This window comes from Mytilus trossulus, chromosome 13, assembly GCF_036588685.1.
Source record: "Mytilus trossulus isolate FHL-02 chromosome 13, PNRI_Mtr1.1.1.hap1, whole genome shotgun sequence".
Lineage (NCBI taxonomy): Eukaryota > Metazoa > Mollusca > Bivalvia > Mytilida > Mytilidae > Mytilus > Mytilus trossulus.
Window position 1 is genome coordinate 54,351,082 of NC_086385.1, and position 22,321 is coordinate 54,373,402.

The 22,321-nt window shown below is 30.8% G+C and overlaps 1 protein-coding gene across 1 annotated transcript in view; it reads right to left on the reverse strand.

The window, feature by feature from the left end:
- Positions 1 to 22,321, reverse strand: part of LOC134694807 (cardioacceleratory peptide receptor-like) — a 64,876-nt gene that overhangs the window by 3,570 nt on the left and 38,985 nt on the right. The window contains exons 2-5 of the mRNA XM_063555869.1: positions 9,660 to 9,795; positions 5,918 to 6,115; positions 5,069 to 5,208; positions 3,447 to 3,609 (exon numbers count right to left, since the gene is read on the reverse strand). Of these exons, the coding sequence (XP_063411939.1) occupies positions 3,447 to 3,609; positions 5,069 to 5,208; positions 5,918 to 6,115; positions 9,660 to 9,795 (637 nt within the window). The remainder of the gene's footprint in view (positions 1 to 3,446; positions 3,610 to 5,068; positions 5,209 to 5,917; positions 6,116 to 9,659; positions 9,796 to 22,321) is intronic.

The window sequence follows — 22,321 nt, forward strand, 5'->3', positions numbered from 1 at the left end:
GGACAAGAACTGTCATATTCCTGACTTGGTACAGGCATTTTCAAATGTAGAAAATGGTGGACTAAACTTGGTTCTATAGCGCTATTATTTTCTAAACTAATTCGACTGTACATGCAAAATGTAACAATCTGAATAGTCACTCAACTTTAAGAATAGCCAATCTCGGTTACAAGTGTATGAGCCATGTACTTATTTTGTTTTATCGAATTATAGTTATCATGTACCATTCTAAACTTGTACCACTAAAAAAACCTTGTACCAATGCAAACTCGTACCACTGCTAACTCGTACCAACTTATTTAAATGCATTTAAAAGGTGTTAAATGATGAATATACATGATATACGTAACTTTCACTCAATACTTCTTAAGTCTTAAAATTTATATAATTTGAAAGTACAATGACCAATTTGTAGCTAATGTTCCTTGTATATTGGATAGAAAATACTGTGGCAGATGTAGATAATTAAAGTATTAACAGTTTCACCTGAAGAAAATTTTTCATGAATAATTAAATCTTAGCAGCTAGTCAAAATGATTGCCAAATTATTTTTACTGTCTATAAATAACAATGAAATGTAACTGATTCCTGTTAAGGGGTCGGCATTTTCCCGCCAAAAAAGCACATGGCTTTCAACAATTGTAAACATAGCATTCAATTTGTGATCATGGATTACAGCTTTAATTAACATAAATTGGATATATATATATTCAATTTTAAGGTACAGTTAAACCAATGTTTTAACTTTCTTCTGGATTAAGTTCTACAGTGGCGGATCCAGATCTTTTCCTAAGGGAGAGCACGCTGACTGACCTAAGAGGGGGCCCGCTCCAGTCTTGCTTCAATGATTCCCTTTATAATCAACCAAATTTTTCCCACGAAAAACGGGGGGGGGGGGGGGGGGGGGGCTCTTTCCGCCTATGTTCTAGTTTGAAAGATCAGTTAAAACATTAATGCTTAAAAACATTCTTTATTTGTGTCTAAGTTTTCATTAAACTCCTGTGTAAAATTCAAGTTATTCAACTTTATTTTTATTAGGTTTACAAAGAAAAACCCATAAAACATCATATTTTTTAATATATTTTTCTGAATGGTACGACTTCCCATTAGTACAAGTTAACTTTTGTTGGTACGAGTTGCCGTGGTACGAGTCAACTTGCTTCTGTATCTAATCACCGTAATTCTATGAGAAACCCTAAACTGGACCCCTGTTGTGTTCACTTATCGCTACACTGACCTTCGGTGCGAAGCTATATATAGAACGGTGGACAAGTTTAGGATGAACCCCATTTCTTACTCTTTAAATATTGAAGTTCCTTTGGGTCAGAGGGCATGACTCCTTTTCGTACACACTCCTCCGTTTTAATTGAAATCGTTCTTAATATAATACGACGTTTATCGTTTATTCATTATGAATCAATGAAGCGGGGAATCACTGAATCTGATACCCCTTGAAATCAGGAAAACTACACGCATGCGGGGTCTCACTAATTAGCGACAAAAAGCGTCAAGAAGCGACAAGAAGAAATAATTTTGTGACAAAAAGCAACAAGAAGCTATGTAGCGACAAGAATACACTTTTTTTTTTTATCAAATACATCAAAATATTTTTTTATTATAATATTGATAGATGAAGAAATAAACAATTTGTGAGGAAGGGATTGTGTCCTTTTTATTATCATATTGATAGATGAAGAAATTAAACATTTGTAAGAGCAAAGGAAATGTAAACGCTATAAAATGAAAATGAAAACAAAGATTTGTCACCTTCCTTCCCTTTGAAGGATTTAATGAAACAAAAACATGAAATATTATTTCCTTTCTAACCGTACAATTATTTTTTCCTGATAGGACCAACATTAGCTGACGCTTCACTCTAAGGTAAGACACAATTAAGAGCATCAAATGAGATTAACGAGGCGTGTGTCCCTTGTTTTATTGCTACAATAACATCCAATTAACACGTTCATCAATCACACGCGTCAAAATATAAAATTATTTTACTGAATAGTGAACACCTGTTGAAAACTCAAGATTGTCATCAGTTTCCTTTAATCTTCAATCAATATGCATAAACATGATAAATATCCTTAAATGAGACGATATACTAAATAAAATGATGAAAAATATTCATATTTTAATTATGTTTTCCTCTTGTTTGATTTCAGTTCTTAATTTGTATTTAACAATTTGTGTATGTATTTTCTGGACAATTATGCACAAATAATGCATTTTGCAAGTTTATTATATATTGTACAAAAATAGTTTTAAAAACAAATTATAAGACAAAATATATTATTGTTCTAAAACACAAGTAAAAGTAATACCATAAAACGACAGGGTAAACATAATACTCCCTGTGATACCTAATAAAATATCATGTAAATAAATGTAGCAACTGAATTAGATTTACAAGTTTCATTTTTTCCCTATCAATATTAACTTTCCTGTCGTTGAAATTGTTTTCATTTGCATATTCTTTTAATATTTATTTCGAATAAGTAATTTAAATAGAAAAAATGTTTTCTTGTCACTAAATAGTTTCTTGTTGCTAATATTATTCTTCTTGTCGCTTCTTGACGCTTTTTGTCTCTAAAATTCTTTTTGTCGCTAATTAGTGAGACCGCGCATGGGTATTAATACATAAACAAACCGCAACTTGCTATTTGGGACAAGAACGTTTATTAAATGATATGATGAATGGTTCTCAATTTCTTTATGAGAGTACAGAATCAAATATCAGTTTCATTATGAACGGTAAAATATAGAAATACTCCACTTCAGTTCTTATGACAGAAATAGAATTATCGATCCGAATTCAAAGAACTCTCGCAAGTCATCAAAATTTTGGAATTCCCTCTGACGTGTTTCTAAATTTATAAAAACACTAAATATAAATACTCTTTAATTCTGATTTTCCGTGTTGTTAAAAACACGCATACATATAATTATAAGTCAAGGAAAATATCACACATGAAGATTATGAGAAGAACATTACAAGAAAGTTGTTTATGTTCAATCCTTTTGCTTGCTTTACCTTTTAAAGCAAGACAATCATAAGAATCTGAGATGTTGCTGAATGTTTAGAATAAAACGAATGACGTGAGGGAATGCAGCACGGGTCAACGGTAAAAGTCTACAGATTGCTTGACAGCAATCGTATCCCAAAAACTACTGAAATTCAATGTGGTATGAGTGCCAATAAGACAATTTGCATCTTAAAATAACATGGTATTGATGTTAACAAGTATTAGTCAAAATATGATATACAGTATCGAACCTTGACTTATACCGAACAGCCCGCGATAAAGGGCCACAAAAAAGACTAGTGTAAAACATCACACATAAAAAAACAACGTTCAAATCTATTTAAAAAGGAGAAACTATAAACACTTATGAATTTAAACATTTTATAAGTTAATTTTATTTAAGTTTTTTTTTTTTACCTTTGTTGATAATGTGTTGTGGAGAACAGCCGTTACTGCAGGTATCATTACTCATAGCAAAGTTCGCTTTTCTCCATAAAATAGTTACTATGACGATATAACAGAAAGCAATAATAACAGCTGGTATTATAAAAACGGCAACAGCATTCAAAGATAGGTACACCTGAAGGTACAAAAAGGAATAGTTAAGTCTTACTAACTTTATAATATTAAAAAAGTAATATCAAATGTGAATGAAATGAGAAACAAGGAAATAAACTCAACATAATCAATAACATTTAAAATAACAAAACAGAAAAAAAAAATGGTAATGCTTTCGAAATTTAATCTTTGACAGTTATTAAAAAAGTAATGCCCTAGACATTATCTCAGATACTTAGTATACATGTTGTAGCTGTAAAACCTCGACGTGAAACTCTGGCTATTAAATGGTTGACATGGTCAGTTGTAGCTATATATATCCATAAAAGATGAAGACAGCATACATGTATCCGCAATAAAATCTTATCTTAAATGGTATCTTTTAATGTTTGTAATTTGTAACTTTTTCAAAAGACGATGATTGACATGTTTTGATGGTCAGTTATAGGTATATAAATATTATTTCAAGTGTGAAAATATCCTATTATTTATGTCAATAATAATTCACAATGGACATTGTACAAATAATATTAAAACCGATATCCAAAATGAATATCATATATTATATGTTAAGATAACGAATGAGCGGGTAAATCTCACTGAGATATGTTGTTGGTCACATGTCGATCGTATTGATACACACATACAAATACATAGGAAGTTGTACTCAAGATGACACCAGGATTAACCACGATAAAGGTAGGTATTATAATTAACTACGAGTTAAAAATGTCTTCGGATGTTATTGTAATTACGTGACATGTTCTGGTTTTATTACTTTTTCTACGATCTGAATGGGAAAAAAAACAATCTCTTAATCTTGCTAATTAATTAAATTCCAACCTCACATGATTCCATCTTAACTAAAACACCATATGCTTACCTTTATATTTAATCTAAGTTTTTGTTTTTTTGAGGTCATAATATCAGGAGGTCGAAATTACGCATATCATATATGTTTCGCATGTAGTAATGTGTATAATGAAGTAATGTTAGAAATGTTTTTAAATATTTGAAGAAAAAAAAACATTAATTAAGCTTTGTTTATTCTTAACATAAAACAAGTCAGAAAATAGATATTTACTAATCTTATGTTTGTGTTAAAAGATGAACTAATGTTTAATGCTGCAATCCCTTTATTTTATATGAATAATTCATGATAACTAGAATAATTTGGCATTTGATATAATTATATCAAATTATAAAGAAATTACCTCTTTCTTGTTCATCAAAATGATAATAAGATTCATTTATTTTTGAATAATGGTGTTGCTGTTTTTGGGGTTTTTTGTTAAGAAGAAGATGAACAAGAACGTACATGTCGACAAAGTTATGTACAAGTGTGCGTAAAACAACTTATACATAGATGGAAAGGTTGAATCTACATACACATGTATCTGTAACAATAAAACAAATAAACAAAATTGTTAGAAGGCACGAGTCAGTTTTTTCAGACAATTGTAGTTTGTAAGTATGTTTACCTGCCACATCCACTGTTCGGTAAATTCGATTTTACAAAATTTCATATTTTGTTCTTCTTTGACGAAAAACAAAAGTAACATTGGAAATGCAAATAAGGCAGCAAAGATCCAAGCTAAGGCTATTAACGTCCAGCTTTTACCTGTAACACATAAACACATACTTGAATCATCTGTTAAATCGGAAGAGATTAAACAATATAACCACTTCAGAAAGAACATGATACAAAAATACCATTGAACATAGTTATAGTTGTCTCAGACGACAGATGAATAAATTTCTCTTGAACAATCACCAGAACTAACCGTAATATTTATAAATATAGGTATGTAGCTCAAAGATTGTTCGCGTTTAATCAAGCGCGTAAATGATAGAGTCCAAATAAAAATAAAGCGGACATAAGATGTACAGTAGTTGTCGTTTGTTTATGTAATATATACGTGTTTCTCGTTTCTCGTTTTGTTTATATAGATTAGACCGTTGGTTTTCCCGTTTGAATGGTTTTACACTAGTAATTTTGGGGCCCTTTATAGCTTGTTGTTCGGTGTGAGCCAAGGCTCCGTGTTGAAGGCCGTACTTTAATCTATAATGGTTTACTTTTTAAATTGTTATTTGGATGGAGAGTTGTCTCATTGGCACTCACACCACATCTTCCTATATCTATATAATATGTTTTATGTAAATTTCTATTTAAAATACGAATACGTCCGTTATTTTTCTCTTGATGAAAGTCACACATCTCTTGTGCATAGTTTCTCATTGACAATTATACCGTGGTCATACAAACCACTACATCGAAATCTAAAACACCCCACCCCCTTGAAATCTAGAACCTTATCTAAGATACCTACCATTCCCTGCTCTACTTAGTGGACGGATCACCACACTGAGACGATCAATGCTTAATGCAACAAGTGAAAATGCTGAAGCGTAAGTTGAAAAAGCCTGTAGAAACTTGACAATCTTACATCCGGGATCCGGGGTCTCCCACGTGATAGTTATCTTCGAGATTACATCAGTTAGTACCAGAAAGATTCCTACCATTAGATCTGTAAAAAATAATGATATCAAAATACTATGATTCCACCGTTATTGCATACAATGGAACAAAATGGAAATTTGACTTCATCGATAATAATATCAAGCAAACATTGTTATTTTTTTTCCATTTGACTTTTTAGTAAAGAATATGAACTAAACAAAAATGTGTGCGAAAAACTTATTTTACGCGTACAAAACGTTCTGGTAGTTGCTCGGTTGTATTTATTGAATTTGTGCGAATCTTATTGATAAACTGACGTTACACTTTTATATGACACCATTGCCTAATATTTTCAAGTATATGGTTCTCCGCATGATATTAATATCACGAAGTATAACAAAGGAAAATTGTTCAAATGGCAAATTAAATGTAGCATCGAATAAAAACCTATAAAAAAAAAATTAAAAAAAAACCCTATCACCCTGCCTCTTGGAAAAATTCACTCCGTCAAAGGACAACAAATGCCAAACAAATAAACAATTATGATAATTGATATAACAATTGTTAAAACAATTAGTTTCGTATAAGTACGTAATTAGTTTCGTATTTGTACATTTTTATAGAGATAGTGATGGTAATTACAATGCATGTATCATACATGGAAAAACTCGGACAGACATTAACAGCTAGAAGGCGAATCTCTTTTAAAATTGATAATTGCATTACTAGTTAATTGAGTGGCTGGTGGACAAATAAGGACAAAGTTCTGACGGTTTACATCTCGAGGAAATGTTTGTTTGATTACTGTCTTTGTTAAACTTGACATGCTTATAGGACCTAGCAGTAACATTACTAATTCGACGTTGTGTTATCCAGTGTATAGTAACCTCTGAATTCTCCCATATTCACAATAAAATTGAGAATGGAAATTGGGAACGTGTCAAAAGGACAACTACCCGACCAAAAGAGCGGAAGTCCACCGACAAGTATTCAGCACATCGCGAAAATTCCGCATGGAAGGTTGGTTTCCGCTGTTCCATTAAAACAATGTATACACAGCAAAAATGGAAGTCACACTAAACTCCGAAACATTTAAATGAACAATAAATCTAGGGTGTCTGCAGATAGACAATAATTGAAACACGTTAACTGAGATATTCCCTTCATTCCTTTAGCAAATGTGGAATAAAAACAAACATTTAACAAAACACACAGTAAAACGCATGTTGAAGGAGTCCAAGACTTACTTGTTTTCTGTAGAAAAGACAAATCAACCTTATCTTTTACGTTCCCTTTTGGTTCCGCTTGCATGACATATGCACACAATGCAGATGTTTGGAATAGCAATTAAATGTACATTGCTATTTTTTTTAAATTGTCGCTTACAGTTATGAGGTTGGTTTTATGGATTATTTTGTCACTTTATATGCAAATAATATCCAGTATCAATCGACCGCTTATATTAGTCAATATATTTACGATTTTTATAAGAGTACTGGCTAAATGTAGTTGTAGCAAACCCTTTATAAAAAAAAAATCGGCCGATATCAACTTTATTGTATTCCTTTTTTATATCGGCTTTTTGTTATCCCTTAGGTTATAACATATCTCAATGATGTCTTCATACCGATTGGATTTCAAAGACTGATTTCCCTTGCTTATTTTTCTTGTCAACCCTAGACTTTAGAATAAGTAAAAACATGTCATGACAAGAGACATTGTAATTATACAAATAACGATTAAAGGACTTCCCGTTCCCAGAGCTGGTCATACCAAGTCTAAGTAATCAAATGAGACAGTGCAATGGTTTATTAACACAGTCAATATATATAACTGACAGACGTAGTCAGGGAATTGCTTCAATAAACAACTGGTCGTCACACGACTTCGGTCTTTCATTATCACTTTACAATTTACAAATATATGGTCAGCAGATAACATAAAACAGATGATGTGGTATGATTGCCAACGATACAATTCTTCACACGAGACACAATGACAATGAAATCAACAAAAACCGTTTGGCTTTCAACAATGAACAAAGCCCATACCAATGAATCATATACAAAATGACCCAACATGACAAATGTAAAACTTTTCAAACGAAAACGTCATAATTAATGTACAAACATTGAACGAAATTCAAATATTTAACTCAGCTACAAAAAAACAACCACTGAATTCCAGTCCTCTCATAGGTGGATCCAGAGGGGACTTGGGGCCCACCTCTCCCTTTTCATGGAAAAATATGGAAGATGATATCGGGAATCACTGAAGCATGACTGAAGCAGCCTTCTCCTTAAGGTCAGTCAGTCATTATGTGAAAATTCAAACTGTTCATTTTTATTTTTTATTTTTGTTATATAAAAACCTGCCTTCTTGTTTAATAAGAGACTTACTAGTTAGTTTATGAACGGACTAAACCGGTACCATGATTTATAAAGTTCATTTTTTTTACCGGGCGCATCATTTTATCAAAAAATATAAAAATAAACCAAGATAAGTCAAGGTACGATGTACAGCCTTCAACACGGAGCCTACACAGCGAACAGCAAGATAAAAATGGCCAGAAAAATTACTAGTCTTAAACCATTCAAACGAGAAAACCAATTGTCTAATCTATATCAAAACGAGAAATGAGAAGTCTACTTATTTAAGACAAGTCATTGATCGTATATGTCCTGCCTTGTGCTATGTTTGCACATAGATTTTGGAAACAACACAAATTCGCCATAGATAAGAAATTACAAAACTCGCCATAGATTAGGGATTTGAGATGACATGACGTCACATTTGCCATAGATTATGGATCTGCCATAGATTTGGAACCCACCATACATTTGAGTTCTACATATTGACTATCAATCAGATATTGCTATCATCTTTTTATATAATTTTTATTCATATTTCTGTTATTCAATCAATGCTAATTAAAATATCTTATAAAATATACGTGACTTTGATAATTGTCTGATGCAATTATGTCCCAATTGCATTTTTAATGCTTATTAAATATACAAGTAGAAGATTTAAGTTGTAGTAGGATAATTTATTTACGTAAATATCTAAGTTTTGTTTAAATATTAACCTTCACGTATTTCTTTCTTTTGAAATCAAGCTTATTAAACAATATAAAATAATTATTCAAAGTAGTGATCTGGTACGGGTTCACCGATCATGATTATGATATTTGCATACACAATTGAATATTGATAAATAGGTAGTTGCCTCTCCTTCTGGATTAGCGCAAAAATAAAAGATCAATGGACTATCTACATTATAAGAAATAATATTAGATTAGTGAATTAATTTTGGGTGGAAATAATTTATAAAGAGCAATTATCAATACCACATCTTTGTTCAAACAATACTTCTTTTAGTTTCTTTTATAACCAATTGACAATTTAAAACATATTATAAAAACCCCAAAAAAATTTAGTTCTATCAGCAATAAAATTCATCATGTTCATTATTTTGTTTTCTGGGAAATAATACGTATCGTGTGTTTGTTTTCTTTTTTGTTTTACGAACAGTGTAGAATGAAACTGGCAGATAATGTTATGTTTTCTTTAAGAGGAATCTTATCATATTTTTTTTATATATATACATACCTGCACAGGCTAAATTCGCCATAAACAAATTCATCCGCGACCTAATTTTCCCAGACAGGAAGAGGACTGTTAGCACGGTACAATTTCCGGTGACAATAAGAGTGAACAAAACGATGAGAAATGATACTTGTTCTGTCTGAAAGAAAAATGGAGAAATCAATTATATTTGTTATTTGTACTGTCTTTGTCTTTATTGCAAACAAATGGTTTATATAAAAAACAATTGCATTGCATTTATAAATATTTTCCATAATGGCTATTTTCCATAATTGAAGGATAGATTACATTTACATAAATAGCAAACAAGGTTTCATTAAAATACATGGAAAAAATAAAACACGTCATATCAACATCGCATTGCCTAAACAAATACCAAGCGGCATGTAATTATATGAATGAATGAATTACATGTAATAGTATCATACTAAAGTGCGACTTAAATTTTAATAACTAATTACATTCAAATATACAAGTAATTTTCAGCTGGTCAAATGGGTTTATGATGCACAGTACACTGTTTTTCTATTATTGAAAATAAAATGAATAAATAAATAAATATAATTCAATAATTATATAATTTGTTAATAAATGACGGACGACATCTAAAATTAAAATGTGCTCAAAAAATAAAAAAAAAGGGACGAAAGATACCTTAGGGACAGTCAAACTCATAAATTGAAAATAAACGGACATCGCCTGGCTAAAAATGAGAGAAGACAAACAGACTAACAAAGGTCCATATGACACAACATAGAAAACTAAAGAATAGACAACACGAAACGCACCAAAAACAAGGGGGGATCTCAGGTGTTTCGGAAGGATAAGTATATTCTGCTCCACATATGGCACCCGTCGTGTTGCTTATGAGATATTAAATCCGGTTAATAGTCCAATTAGGTATGTTTCATTTTTGAAAGCGTCATTTCATTTAAAAGTTGGATCACCAAACTACACACGGCAAACCATTACACAGTAAGCTTAACATTTGGATACAGTTGTATTTTGTGATTCCGCAGAGTCAGAAGAATGACATTTACATATTACCGATTTTAACAGACGTAAATTACAGTAGTATACCGCTGTTCAAAACTCATAAATTCATGGACAAAAAACTAAATATGGGTAACAAACTAATACCGAGGGAAACGCATTAAATATAAGAGGAGAACAAAGACACAACACTAAAATGTAACACACACAGAAACGGACAAAGCATCAGACAAACACACAGAGTGTAACATGTTACTGCCGTACTTCAAGGTCAAATTTTGAGTTGTTTATTTCAATGTTAATCATTAGTTTTAGTGTTTGGGTGATTATCCTTTATTATCCCAGTTCCCTCCCCTTTTAAATAAAATATGAACATTCATCCTTTTAGCAGTGTGATTTGATCTTCTGCAACTACTTTTACTAGTACTACTATTTTTATTTCTTATATGAAGGTTAAGAATATTTTTCTTATTAATAATGATTGATTATAGAAAAGTCAATACATCATTTATAGCATACATAAAACAACCTCACAATAAATCTGTCTTTGAAATGAGATAATTTTATTCTAAAAAAGCAGATAAATGATAAAAAAAAACTTCATGAAACGAATTTTGTTGAACTAATTATTTGAACTTAGTCTATTCAATGTGCTGCTCATTTAAATATAACATGGAGTATACATATGACTTATGTGAGATCACGATACTCTGTTTTTCAACACAATGGACCTTCATCAATGTTATCAAGGATTAATTATATCTTTTATAAATCAAGATAAAATGTTGGAGTCGCATAATAGCACTGAACAACTGTTAATTAACTTTTGATTGACTATGTAGCATGATAAAACTCTTATCGTAGGATTGCTATCACGCAGTGCAAATATATTTTAACAATAGTAATTAAAATCGAAACCAAAATCTCACTTAAAAGATTTAAATTATTTTTAATTTTATAGACAAAGTTTAAAAGGATTAAAAAAATGAAAACATCTCAAAAGTCGTAGTTCCGTAGTGAAAGACTTTAAACTATTTTAAAACTTTTTAATATTCATGAAGTTTAAACTTTTAACACAAAATAAAAACATCGACAATACAAAATAGTTCACAAAGTACCTCATCTCAACTGAGATCAAAGTATCATAAAAATCAAAGGCAAGGTACTATCAAAATTAAGGTCAAATTATCAGCAAAATTAAAGTCAAAGCAACACAAACCTCTGACACAAACATGTTGATCTCAGTGAGTTCTATGTTTGTCAAATTACAAGAAGCAATAGCATCGCTTGTTTTATATAGTTTGCGTTCATCTTTGCTTTATTTTTAAAATAATATTTCATACTTGTTTTGTTCTATTTTGAGATTTGGTTGTTCTGATTAAACTCTAAAGGGTTGATTGTTTAGAATATTTTCATTTTATCATTTGGGTTGCCAAAGTGTAACTTCATTTTCTTAGAAAGATACTGCTGTAGTCAATGCTTTGTACCGACTTGAATTATAATATTATTGATTAATTGATCATCGTTGTGTGTGGTTTGCTTTTATAAAATGACCAGTTATTTAATTCATATGCACTAGGACAGTTCCAAAATATTAATAACAAGTGATAAAGAAGATAAGTACTGCAAAGTTTTGCGATAAAGATTCATTGTAAGACAGAAATTTGTTTGACAATAGGCCACCTACAAACCCCTCAAAGAGTTGTTGTTTAGTTCCAATTTATTCAGTTAGTTGGAAATAAAGTACAACAAAGGTAGAATATTTTTGTAAAATATTGATGGCCCTGAAAAGAACCGTTACTCTATAAGAGCTATCATTAGCTGCTGGCACTATATTCATGTCCAATGCTTTATTTCCTCGTCTCTCGGTGAGCTTCCAGTGTAACGTGAACGCTGCCATTTTGTTTATTTACATCTATGACGTCATTTTCATGGGAGATAACTCAATTACAAATCAATAAACCAAACTCAAAAGGTTATTCGCCGGTGAATAATAGGGTAATTTTTAGGGTTATTCATCCTTCCTTGCAATTGAATGAAAAACAACTGCATTAGTCCATGTCACGTGATAACGTTTCATCCAATAGAATTGTTTAAAATATGTGAAAGGTATAATAATTTTAATTTAAACCCATAGTTAATTAATAACCCAATATAAATATGCTTTTCTATGGATTCTAACATATAAACTATATATTTTCAAGATTGTCGTTTATATCTCAAATATAAGGACATATTATACAATGAATCACCTTAATTTCATAGATTTTTATTAAATTAGTGACGTTTAAATTTAATTGGTAGACTGTTTTAAGACTGCACACAAAACGCCCTAGAGTTCAGATCAAATCAACGACAAAACGTGAGAGGTAAACCACACCTTAAGCATGTTAAACCTGCTTATTAAAAACTAATGCAACCCGCAAAATTTGTACTTTAGATTCATTTGTCCCATCGAATACCAATTTATCATTGCATTCGTGAGTATAAACGAACAAATAATTCATTTCTTCAGCTGATTCCACGACATAATATATCGCATCTGCATTCTTATAATCTAACATTAATTCAAATTAAATCGATTATACGCTTACAATTGTACAATAGAAGCATTCACTGTTTACTATATAACATTATTAGCCGTGAGTTATTTGAACCCGTATATTTAAAGTAAACTCAAGAATCTAATTAAAAAAGACCCCTCTAGTAGCACTGTGTTAGGATGTTTTTAAACAGTAAGACGTTCACTAATATCATGTTATGTAACCAAAGGTAAACCTACAAATATATATCTTATCCCTCGTTATCACCTTGCTTAGTTTTTTTAATTGAAAAGTGAGAATAGATAAAACACCAAGAGATAATTGGTTTCTTTTAATTTGTAAATGTGTTACCAGGTGCATGTTTTTAATCACTACGACTTTTTTTACTTTAAAAAACAATTAATGCATCACATTTACTGGTGTGTCTAATGGACTACATATGGTTGTTATTACGTTACATTTAGATTTGTTTTTAAATATTCTCAAGAAAACCTTGAAATACATCATCAGTTACTAAGTCCTATCTTTAAAGGTAATATAGTTAAAATACCATAATAGATTTTCGCTATTTAGTCTTTGTTAAATTGGCATTTTTAAAAAAGTTGTGCAAAACGGATCTTAGTTTGAAATAAAGAAAAACTTGGCAAGAGTACAGGTGTGTTTCTGTCCATCATCATCAATATCATCTATAAATAAATAGATTTAAAGGATATTGCTCGCTTCTTATCTTCCTTTGTAAGAATTTCCTTTATGAAGTCAGCTTCATAAAAATATAGGGAAGGGTTGTAAAGAGGAAGGGCACACTTAGTTCCCATTGAAATGTCGGTAGTTTGTTGAAATACTTGTCCGTCAAACGTTACAAATATGTTGTCAATCAGGAAATTAAGCATCTTGATAATTTCAGTTTCAGAGAAGTTTTCGTTTTAATCAGACTGATTCTAAACACAACATGATTTATCCCTGCTTGAGACAAGATACTTGTATTAAAGTTGGTCATTTCATTTTGATAGAACAAAGTAATACCAACTCTTTCAATTTGTCTTTAAGTTTGGAATGGGGGATACTTGAGTAAAGTGTAGAACGATCAAATGTTTCACAACTATTGCAAGGTGAACAAGTCTTAGAATGTATTTACTTTTGAATGATCTGTATCTGTTGTTTTGTCAAAAAATGGTTTATATTTAGTAAACAATACACATAAATTCAATATAATTTTTTTTCCTAAAAGAAATAACACGTGGCATATGCTTAACCATGAAGTCAAAAACATATTTGTTCACAAAAGTTTGAAAGACGTGTTTCTCGTTTGTATAGTTTATCATATTATAGAGTATTCTTATGCTCAGTCTTGATTTTGTTATTTTAATAACTTTAGAAGAAAAATGTACATTGAAGATTTTTATGCTTGCATTAGAATTAAATAGGCTTGATTCACACTGATAACGTTAGCAGCTGCTAAAGGATCATAGTCTCTTTATACAGCATTAACAATTTGTGAAAAGACCACATAACTTAGCTTTGAAGATCTAAAATGCAGATGCATCGGTACTGATATATCTTTTTGCAGACTAGGAAAACTAAACAGCTGCCAATTAATAAAGACAAAAAGGAAAAAGACAAGAAAAAGTAAAGGTCACTGTAGGACCTTTAATGATGAAAAACAATATCATTTAACGTAAAAATCATCAAGTACGCTAGAGTATCGAAAAGGACATTGATTGACTCAGATAAAATTCACTAACAGTCATAAAGTACACGAACTATTTACTTACGAACTTAAACATTGTGGTTCAGTATAAATACAAATTACATGCTGACATGCTTTACCAGCGAAATAGAATTAGAGTTTTAATCCTTTTTCTTGATTTATTCTTTCATATTTGAATGTAAAACTAATGTTTGATTGTGCATCCTGTCATATAGTGTATTTAAATTAATAAATGATTAAAGTTTTACGATAATTAACATGTGGTGCGTATGAAATCATTGTTTCGACAAGCAATACAAGCTTGCATCAGTTCTGTTTTAGTGTAAACGTTACATATTCGGAAATGACTTGTCAATCAAACATTGGGTTTGGATGAATACATTCTTCAATCAGCGTACCAACATAATTCATATCAAATCACTTAAAGACCCTCTTAAATGTTTCGTTGTTCCATATCAAGCAAAAGATTATAAAAAAAGACTGCAATTCTTAAGACTGTAAGGTACATTTAGCAATCATAAAGGCCATATAGTAAACAAAATAAGGACATATGGTATGATTGTCGGGGAGACAACTAATGTTCAAATAATTAAATTTACGAAATTATAATCATTAAAACGGAATTCAACAATTATAAAAAGCCATATCGTATAGTCTGTCTTTAAAGGCTTTATGAGTAGATATCAGTTAAACATTCATACTAAATTCAAACAAGGCTTAAGGGATCCGTAGTGGCGGCCAACAGACAGACATGAATTTTATGAAGTTCTATTATTCATGATCCACAAATCTAGACATCGTATAATGACTTTATCGGTTATCTAACGTCATTATTATTTATATACAAAAGTTAACATGATGAATATTTTGATGATATTTACTTGGAAAATGTAGACTTTAAGTAATTTATTTTGATTTCTGTTATTCCTCTAGGGAAATAATGCTTCGATTTGTGGTTTTCATTGTAAGGTTTGTATGTGTTTTTTACTCCAGGGATATTTAAAGTTGATTTTCATGAATAAACATTCAGTGACAGTGTGAATACAGTTACCGTGACATTCCTGACTAGGTATAACACGACAAACTAATAAAAAGGGAAAGAAGCTTAATATGTTAAACATTTACCTAAATATCATTGAAAATATGTAAAACGACAATGAGTTGTGTTTATCAAACATAATTTATCAACATATTAAATCTTTAAATACTGCTGCTAATCAATTGGTGTCTATATTTTGTGAGTTTTCCTACTGTCAATTTTACGTTTCTGAAAAACTTCAATATACAGAAGTATAAGAAGTTTCATATTTCCATCATGGAATATGTTTAGTGAATTGACAGTTTTACAGTTTCTTTAACAAAACAGGAGGTAAACACACATACAAATATATAAGATATTCATAACTTGCATGTTTGATATATACACATAAATAATTTGCGCGCTACTCCCTTCGTTTCTTTGCATATAGTTAAAAATGCAAATTCTTGTTTTTTTTTATTTATTTGATGAATATTCGTTTACTTAGATCCTTTAAGCGTCGATTGGTCAACTCAATTTGTAACACTGAAATATACGTTTAAGGAGGCAAAGCTTAAACCAAACAATTCAGTTATCTCCTAATGAGTCAAAGAGAAAACACAAATAGAGGTTTGGCATACGGTTTCCAGCATTTCTTTTATATGTAAAAGTTGATCAATCTTGATTTTTTTGAGGCGCCATCTTTAAACTGCTGAAATTGCTCGAAAACGTCAAAAATAAGCCTTTTTTGGCATGTTTTGATGGTTTAAATAAAAAAACATGGCAATATTTATGAATTTTTGATAGTTGTTCCTAGTAATACATCACTTTAGGTGTAAGAATGCATAGAAATAACAATGCTGTCTATAAAGACACAAGCAGCGATACAACATATATGTTACATCTAATTGCAAAACGGAAAATAGTATTTATATTCTTACTTGTGGAACTTGCAAGCTGCAGTATGTTGGTGAAACAGAAACCACATTTAACATCAGACTAAACAATCATCGGTCGTTTTATACAAAAGGAAGAAACTGTCCAATTACGAGACACCTCTTAAGAACAGGACATACTTTTGAAAATATCACCTTTCAAATAATTAAGGTAAACCAAAATTGGGACTCAGAAATGAGAAAAAAGAAAAGGTTCTGGATGCATCAGCTACGTACTCTTGAACCTGATGGACCTAATGAGAGGGATGAAAAACAGTTCTATCCGAAAGCAAAGGAATAACTCATCAATTTTACTTCTATTTAACTAAAACAACTATTTGTTTTAATTTTTGAAAAAAAATGTTTATGTACAATAAACGGCAAAAATTTGTTTTATACAGATCATTAATCAATATGTTAAACTTTTGTGTAGCTCAAGCTACAAAGATGTTTTTTGTCATGCATCCGATTTCACCTAGATAGATGCACACGCCCGATGAAGCTAATTTGTTTAGCGAAATATTGCGTGAATAATATATAAAATATAACACCTAATTTTATAACACTCATTAGTGTGTTAAAGTTACATTCTAAGACACTTATATATATATATATATATATATATATATATATATATATATATATATATATATGTATGAAACGTCTTCTAAAGTTTTTAAAATAATGGTTTAAAAGAGAAAAATGTAAACAGTTGCAATATAGAGATGATTTTAACAGACACTTAGAGATGGACTTTTTTATGGCCCTTTGAGCCTAGTATGCTAACAAGGTAATATTTGCCAGGTACCTATATATCTATATATGTTGCTGCAATGTGGTCAATAAAAACATGAAAATCATAAATACATCTACTGTAATGTAGTCAATACAAAAATGATAATCATGAATGTATCTTAAACTAGATGTGTCAAAGCAACACGAAAGGCTACGTCTCAAAAATTTGAAAATCAGCAATTTCAATAACACATGTGGATACAAACATGATGGTTGTCTCACATATAAAAAGTCAGCTCTAAATATGGAGGCATATAGAAAAATGTCCATATAAATGTGATTTTTGAACAATTTTCAAAGTTTAAAACCCTTAATTCTGGAAAAAATTACACAGCGGAACGAAACTTAAACTTGATATGTAACTCATCATGGTTAGCTCACATACCAAAAATCAGCCCAATATCTGAAAGCATTTAAATACAAGAATGGTCCCTTTACTTTGATTTTCCTAAATTTTTCGAAGTCCAAAGCCCAAAATTACAGCAAATATTAGGGTAGCATGACGAAACTTAAACTTGATCTGTAACTCACATACCAAAAATGAGCCCAATATCTGAAAGCGTTTAGGAAAAAAGTGCATATAACTGTGATTTTCAACAATTTATCAAAGTCCATAGCGGGTAATTTCAACAGAAATTAGGGGAGTGGAACAACACTTATACTTGATCTGTAACTCATCATAGTCAACTTACATACCAAAAATCAGGCCAATATCTATGGCGTTTAGAAAAAAACAATGTATAATGGTTTGTTTCGGAATGACTTAATTATGGAATTACGGAAAATCTGAATTTTAGTACAAGGGTAAAACTTAAGGCACGGACTACTTTGTTACTGGCCATAAAAATCCCATAACTAAACGAAAAACAAATTACTTCAGTTTATATTTACTAGTGCCAAATTTTCAAAGAATTTTGAATGAAATTGAATAGCTGTTTAGATTACTGTCATGCCTGTACCTCTACATGACATCCTGAGAAATAACAAAATTAAAGCAAGTCATATGAATCTTCAAATTTCAATAAAGTTAAATGTTTTTTTGATACTTGAACAGCAAGGTTTTACTATAAAAACAAGTGTACATTAACTTTCTTGTAAAAGAAAATCCATAACATAAAAATCTTCATTAATGATGAACTGTTATTTTTTGGAACATCATCCCATGGAAGATGTAAGTAGTGTTTTAAAGATGCAAAGATTCTGTTACTTCTGTTCTGTAGGGCTGTTTGGTTGGTTGAAATTAATTCTGTCAGAAGCATTATCAGACTTCCAATCTGATGTTGACTGCTGTAAAAGTTCAGTTAGCTGTGAATCTAGATCTGAAAATCACAAAAGATACATGTACATATATATATCAGGCTGTGAGCTTTCATATGTTTTCATTTTCTAATTTTTTGGCCTTCTATGGCTGAATAGATATGCAGTATTGGTCTTGTGCATTGTTAAAGGCCATATGGCATATGAAGACCTATAGCTTACATATAAGTTGTATGTCATTTATTCTAATTGGCAATCATACCACTTTTTTTCATATTTTTCATTTACATGTTTACCACTGACAGGAAATAAAAATTACAACTTTTTTTTTGCCATCCTTGGTGGCCATCTTGAAAATGTAATAGTTGTTGAATGCAAAACATAGGAGCCGCCCTACATATCTACGAATGTACTACATTTATTCCTACTACAAATTGAATTAGTATAAAAGTGATTTTTCAATGGGAAAACCAAGATAACAAAGACATGTTCAATAAAACTGATGTATAATTATTATAAAGGTGATGACGTATATACTTTGTATGTCATGATAACCATATTTTCAAAACAGTTTTAAAAATTAATATATAAGTTAATAATATCTTACCAGTATCTTGTTCTTTACATGTATTTAGTTTGACCTGGCTATTTATTGTCACATTCACAAAAATCATCAGCATTGCCTGCACCTATTATCATGACAATAGTCCTACAAATGAAAAGTGTTAAACTATAAAATGATTCTTCAATTTTGTATCACAGGAATTGTAGGGTAGTGTAGCATCACTGTGCATGTTTTTTTTTGTTTCTTTTAAAAAGGGCTCTATAAATATAATTCATACATTTATACATACATGTACATCAATGTACATGTAAGGTCCCAAAATTGAACTTTATAAAAGTTTGCAATGCTTTTGATTTTGTAGTCACCATGGCCTACATTCATTGACATTGTATAATAGATCATTAAACAAGATTATTCTTTTTGGTAATTAAATGGTCCCAAGACTCATGCCATATACATTTAATATATAACTGTTGCATGGGTTTATTAATGCGGTTTTATAATTCAAGACTGAAATGTGATTTAAATTTTGCGATATTCAGAAATATCCTGTTTGATTCATATAAAAAATATTCAAAATGTGAGTTTTAATTAAATTGCAATTACAAAAAAATTTATTTTACATGATTACCCTTTCACATTCTAGCAATAATAAAAACATTACAATAATTTCTCAATTTACAGTATATTATTTGTTTGCACTTGGCTATAGGAAATAGATAAGATGTCCTAGAAACAGGTCAGGTGTAAAAGAATATTCACATGCCCTTTCAACTTCAACTCCTCTGTTCTTTTTTTCATCTGGCTATTGTATCAAATGTTGGTCCCCTAATTTTAGATTGACTATTTAGTGGGTCTCATTAGGGTCTAAGCGTGATGCGGGATTGCCAATTTTTCGTAAGCGTGACAGGGGTAAGTCAAATTATTGTGCCGTGAAAACAGGAATTAAGGTCTAGCGGGACAAGGGGAATTATAAAAAATGAGAATTGCTTAGGTGCATAGTATAGCTGGGATACTGGAATCTAACAAAACAATAAGCAGTGTTCCGGGATCAGAACCCCCCCCCCCCCCAATGAAACCCCCTTAAACGGCCTTTATACATGTATAAGGAACTAATAACAATTGATTGTTAAGAGTTGTACTTATGAAAATTGATTGTTAAAAGTTGTAAAATGTACCTGATCCTAGTAGAATGACTCGTCCTGTATACACCCTGTCACGAAATGATGAAGATCCTTGGTCAGCTTTCAAATTGGCTTTGCTGGAAGACGTTGGACGGGATGTTGACATCTTGCTTGATTATGATGTCAATGAAATCCATAAAAGTCCCTGGACTTCAAGCATATTCTAACATGTCTAAGACGAGATGATATAACAACCATAGGAAAATAAACCACTCCTCGTCTTCTATAAAACAAGGACTCCTGTTGGAAATTCTACACCATAGTTTTCATCATGTTTATTCACTAAGTTATGATTATTGTCTGGTAATTTATTGTCATGATTGGCAGATTCTTGCATTGGCAGTAACTATTCTTTTGGGAAATGCTAATTTGGTCTTTAGTGCATTCAGATATCTTAAATAGTTTGTAATATGAAGATGCATAATGCAATGCTGGGATAGCCCAGAGACATATAACATTGTATTATATGTCTCTGGATAGCCCAAATACTCCTCCTAGATTATTAAAGTTGCAAACTTCGCTGTAAACTTTGTCTGCCAAGTCCATCAATGGGAGCTGACATGTTGCCCAAGGGAGATAAGTCAATGGAAGAGCATAAAAGATGTACTCCCTGGTTTCAGGCAATATTTATTGATTTTTGCACTTGCAGTACAAAAACGTCTTATTAAAATTTTGAGACATATCTATTTTACTTTTTTAAATGATTTTATTAGCTATTTTATTACAATTGTATTTAGATTTAAATTAAAATCAAAATCCAAATGTGCCAATTCGGGACTAAAATCACCATTCTTCCAAGGCAAAAATTAACATGTATTAGCCATTTGCCAAGCTTAATATTTTAATCTATTATAAAATATACACCATAATTAAACTAATATAAGTTGTAAACATATACGGAATGGGTCTTGCAAGTTAGAAGCAAGTAAAAGTCATGTAAATTCATGTATGAAAAATCCAGCCTTTGTGTCCGTGCTCCTGACAATGTGCCAAATAGTTTAAATTTTCATTTGTATTGACCAGAACATGGTAAAATGAATGGGTTTCAACTGACATTACTCTAAAAACTCAACTCCCCCATTTAATATGCTTCTGGGTAGTTCTTAAAAAGCATTAAATGTTGGATTTTTCCTTGGTTTTCTAATGAATTTACATAATCATGCAAATGAGGCTGTTACTAAAAATAGATACAATTCTGGCGAAAATTAAGTAGCCAATTTTTTTTATTTTATGTCAAGGATAAAAATTTGTCAAGTTGTGATTGTCGATTTGGACGATTTTCTGAATATTGCATGGTTTTCTGGCGGATTGGCTCTTAATACCAATCAGTAGACCGGTATAATTAAATGCGACAAAGTTACCCAATGTCCTATCTTTATCTTTAAAAGTCAATGACAAAATACTTATTCTAGTTCATTATTTCCCACTTTTATTTTTTCTGTTCTACATATCATTTCTGAAAAACCACTAAATCTTAACGGGGCAAAATAAAATCTCTAATCAGCCTTGTTGTGGTAATGACCATCAAGGATTAACAACTGAAACTGTCAAATACTATTCTTAATAAAAGTTTAAGATTATTTTATATTATATAACTTCAACTTTCTCACTAATTTGTGGATTGGAACATTTTCTATTATCTAACAGGGGCTATTTGTTCCAATCTG